The sequence below is a fragment of the Rhinopithecus bieti genome, unplaced genomic scaffold (assembly GCF_001698545.2).
Source record: "Rhinopithecus bieti isolate Rb0 unplaced genomic scaffold, ASM169854v2 scaffold_30905, whole genome shotgun sequence".
In the NCBI taxonomy this organism is placed as follows: Eukaryota; Metazoa; Chordata; class Mammalia; order Primates; family Cercopithecidae; genus Rhinopithecus; species Rhinopithecus bieti.
This window is the reverse complement of record NW_016813198.1, coordinates 52,948-56,369: the sequence shown is the minus strand read 5'-3', so window position 1 is coordinate 56,369 and position 3,422 is coordinate 52,948. Positions and strand designations below refer to the sequence as shown.

The 3,422-nt window shown below is 44.8% G+C and overlaps 1 protein-coding gene across 1 annotated transcript in view; it reads right to left on the bottom strand.

Annotated features, from left to right (window-relative positions):
- Positions 1–3,407, bottom strand: part of LOC108512479 (histone-binding protein RBBP7-like) — a 24,739-nt gene extending 21,332 nt beyond the window's left edge. The window contains 2 exon segments of the mRNA XM_017847752.1: positions 2,606–2,750; positions 3,024–3,407. Coding sequence (XP_017703241.1) covers positions 2,606–2,750; positions 3,024–3,171 — 293 coding nt within the window. The 5' untranslated portion in view covers positions 3,172–3,407.
- Positions 3,408–3,422: the final 15 nt, after the last annotated feature.

Sequence of the window (3,422 nt, the reverse complement as noted above, 5' to 3'; positions counted from 1 at the left end):
CGCTTGAACCTGGGAGGTGGAGGGTGCAGTCAGCCAAGATGGTGCCACTGCACTCCAGCCTGGGAGACAGAGTCTTGCTCTGTCTCCAAAAAAAAAAAAAAAAAAAAGCCAAATCAATTATTTGGACAGTTACCTAACTCAACTGAAGGACAATAGCTCAGGAAGTCCAAGTAATCGTTATGAAGCATGTTTTAAGTCGGCAAAAGAAAGGCTTATAAGGTGGAGCAGGGTCTTGTTCCTCAGAGTCAGACACTGAGGAACAGTCAACATTTTTACTGTTCTGTATGGTGATAAAACACAGTCCCTTTATACCCCAAACTGAACCCTGCAAAGCACCACACAGCAATCCTCAACATCCAAGAACGCAGGCTGCTTGGCATTTTCTTACATTCCCTAAGGCACTGCACGTCCCACAACTCAATCCCACAACAGCTTTGTATACAAAGAACACCATGATACATATCAAATAATTTAATTAAAGCATTTTCTGTTGCATTCCTAAGTATTATATATTATAGGTAACATTAAAAAAAAAAAAAACTTCAGCAAGTAGCTTTCATTGAAATCCAAATGAAGAAACACAGAGCTATTTCAATCCTGACAAATTATTTCTGAACAGGAAGGGGTGGGAGAATCAGCATCAGTCACCACTTACTGTGTACTTATGCTGCACCAGGCACTTTAACATGCATGATCTCATTTAATTCCCTCAAATGTAGGTAGTCAGTACGACCAACATCTCCATTTACAGCCCAGACAACACGGCCCCAGTTCACGAAGCTAAGAAGAAGCAGGGGCATGATTCTAACCCAGGTCTCTAAGTTTAAAGTCCCTGCTGTTTTCTACTATGTTACAGTGGGTCAAAAAGATCCCCCAAAAGGTAAATTTAGTTAATACATTTTAAATCTGCTTAACAGACCAAAGAGGCAAATGCACACGATGCTCAAACCAGAACTTGAATACCCCTGAGTATACGATGCTTAATCTAGTTTTCAATCTGTTCAAAGGTGACTGTAAACGTCAATGCTTCCAAGTGTCCATCACTTAGTTCTTCTCTACTCTTCCCACATCTGTACATTTACATTTAGATTTTTGGGAAGCCCAGTGGAAATTCCTATCTGTATGGAAATCAATGTTTGCATATGGAGAACCTAGCCATTGTAAGAGCAGTTTTATATACAATGAGATTATTGTAATTATTATTTTTATTTTTAAGAGATGGAGTCTCGCTCTCGCTCTCACCCAGGCTGGAGTGCAGTAGAGCGATCTTGGCTCACTGCAACCTCCGCCTCCCAGGTTCAAGCAATTCTTCTGTCCCAGCCTCCCTGTAGCCTGTAGCTGGGACTACAGGCACACGCTGCCACGCCTGGCTAATGTTTTTTTTTTTTGTATTTTAGTAGAGACGGGGTTTCACCGTGTTGCCTGGGCTGGTTTCGAACTCCTGAGCTCAGGCAATCCACCTGCCTCGGCCTCCCAAAGTGCTAGGATTACAGGCGTGAGCCATCGCGCCCAGCCAAAATTAGCTTATTATTTTTATAACTTGTTGCAAAATCCTCTTTTTAGGTTAGAGTTTCATTTAATCCTCTTTAAATTATATGCCCACAACACCCAAATTTAAGATGCTTTTTTGTTGTTTCTTTGGAAGACAGGGTCTCACTCTGTTGGCTAAGCTGGAATGCAGTGGCGCAATCATGGCTCACTGCAGCCTTGAACTCCTGCGCTCAAGCTTACCTTCCAAAGCGCTAGGATTACAGGAGTATAAGCCACTGTGCCTGGCCCCATATTTAATACACTTTAAAAGTACATGGTCAAGTTCCTACTAGAAAAGGTTCAAGTGAATGAGCAAGGCAGACTAACACAGGGACCAGCTGTGTGATCTTGGGATGGCACTTAAACGCTCACTCCCAGTTCCCCTATCAGTAAAACAAGGATAATGAAAATTACCTACAGCATAGTACTACTATGAGGATTACAACAACAAGACGTAGATTCTTCAGATGTGCCAGGCCCTGTTCTGACTGCTCAATAAATGCCAGCAATTATTATCAGAGAAACCGTAGATCTAACAGAAAAGAATACTCTTATGAAGACTAACGACAATCTCAAAGTGTATTCCATAAGACGATAACATCTTTTCTTTGGTCAATTGTTAACAAGGTCTTTTTGCCTTTACCAATTAAAATGTATTTATCTTGGGTGACTGTTACGTGTGTTCACTTTACAAAAATTTATGAAGCCATACAACACTTACGATGTGTGAACTTTTCTGTAAATATTCTTCTTTTTCAATAAAGTTTTAAAGAAACGCATTAGTTTGGGCCCAGAGAGATGCTGCTCTACATTCGAGCCCAGCAAATGTCAAATATATTCAGTGTTTCCTCCAAATACCATTAATCTCACAACAGATTCTTTCTCCCCTTATACCACCACACTATACGCCAGAAATCATCCCAATAAATCACGTTAAGTTTTGAAAATAAAAACCACCTGCCACCCCAAGCAAGGGCTGATTACATACTTATGTTCTAGGTATAAAACGCCAAAACTAGGAAATTCAGAAAGACAGTTAAATTTAAGCAAAAAAAAAGTTGCCAGAAACCCTTACTTAGTCACTTCAGGAAGCCACTGAACGGTAAGACTGGGCCACTGAAGAGCATGGGTCATAACCAGGTCATACAGAAACGGTGTATTCTTCTTCCAGATTTTATATTCTTCATTGATGACACGCTCCTCCACAGTATCTTCAAACACTGAAATTTGGAGAAAGCCCACACAATTAAGTGGCTGAGATGGATCGAAGTCAGAAATTGGAGGTCACCTCAAGATGGCCACACCTCATGTACTCTTTCCTTTTACCTCTAATTTGGACACGGAGAACTAACTGCTCTTCCAGAAGGTGGAGAAAATACTACCAACCAGGAAGCCTGTTTTTTCCGTTGAGATCAATACCCCCTGCGTATACCGTGTTGGGTAGTCAATTACACGGACATGGAAATTGTTTACCCTGTTACAGCTGTTCGCACCTGTTCTAAGATGACGACCTGTACGTACAAGGGCTGGGCGACCCTCTCGGGAAGACAAATGCACGTGTACCAGAAGCCCACAGGCCTGGTCCCTCCAATCCCCATCAAGGGAGGCCCCAGGTCCCACGACACCCGCCTCGGCAGCCATAGGCCTGAGGGCTCCAGCAACCCCCGGACAAGGGCCGCGACCCCGAGGCGGTCAACGCGCGCGCGTAGAAGGAGCCACGGCGCTCGCTTCCCGGCGGCGGCGGCCGCCTCCGCCCCAGGGCCGAGGGCGCCGGAGGGAGCGCAGCCGCTGGAGGAGGGAAGAGAAGAGGGGGGCCCAGCCCTCGGCCCCGCGCCCGGCTCCGGAAGTGCTCGGAGCCCTCGGCACGGCGGTCCCGTCCCGCGCAGGCCCCT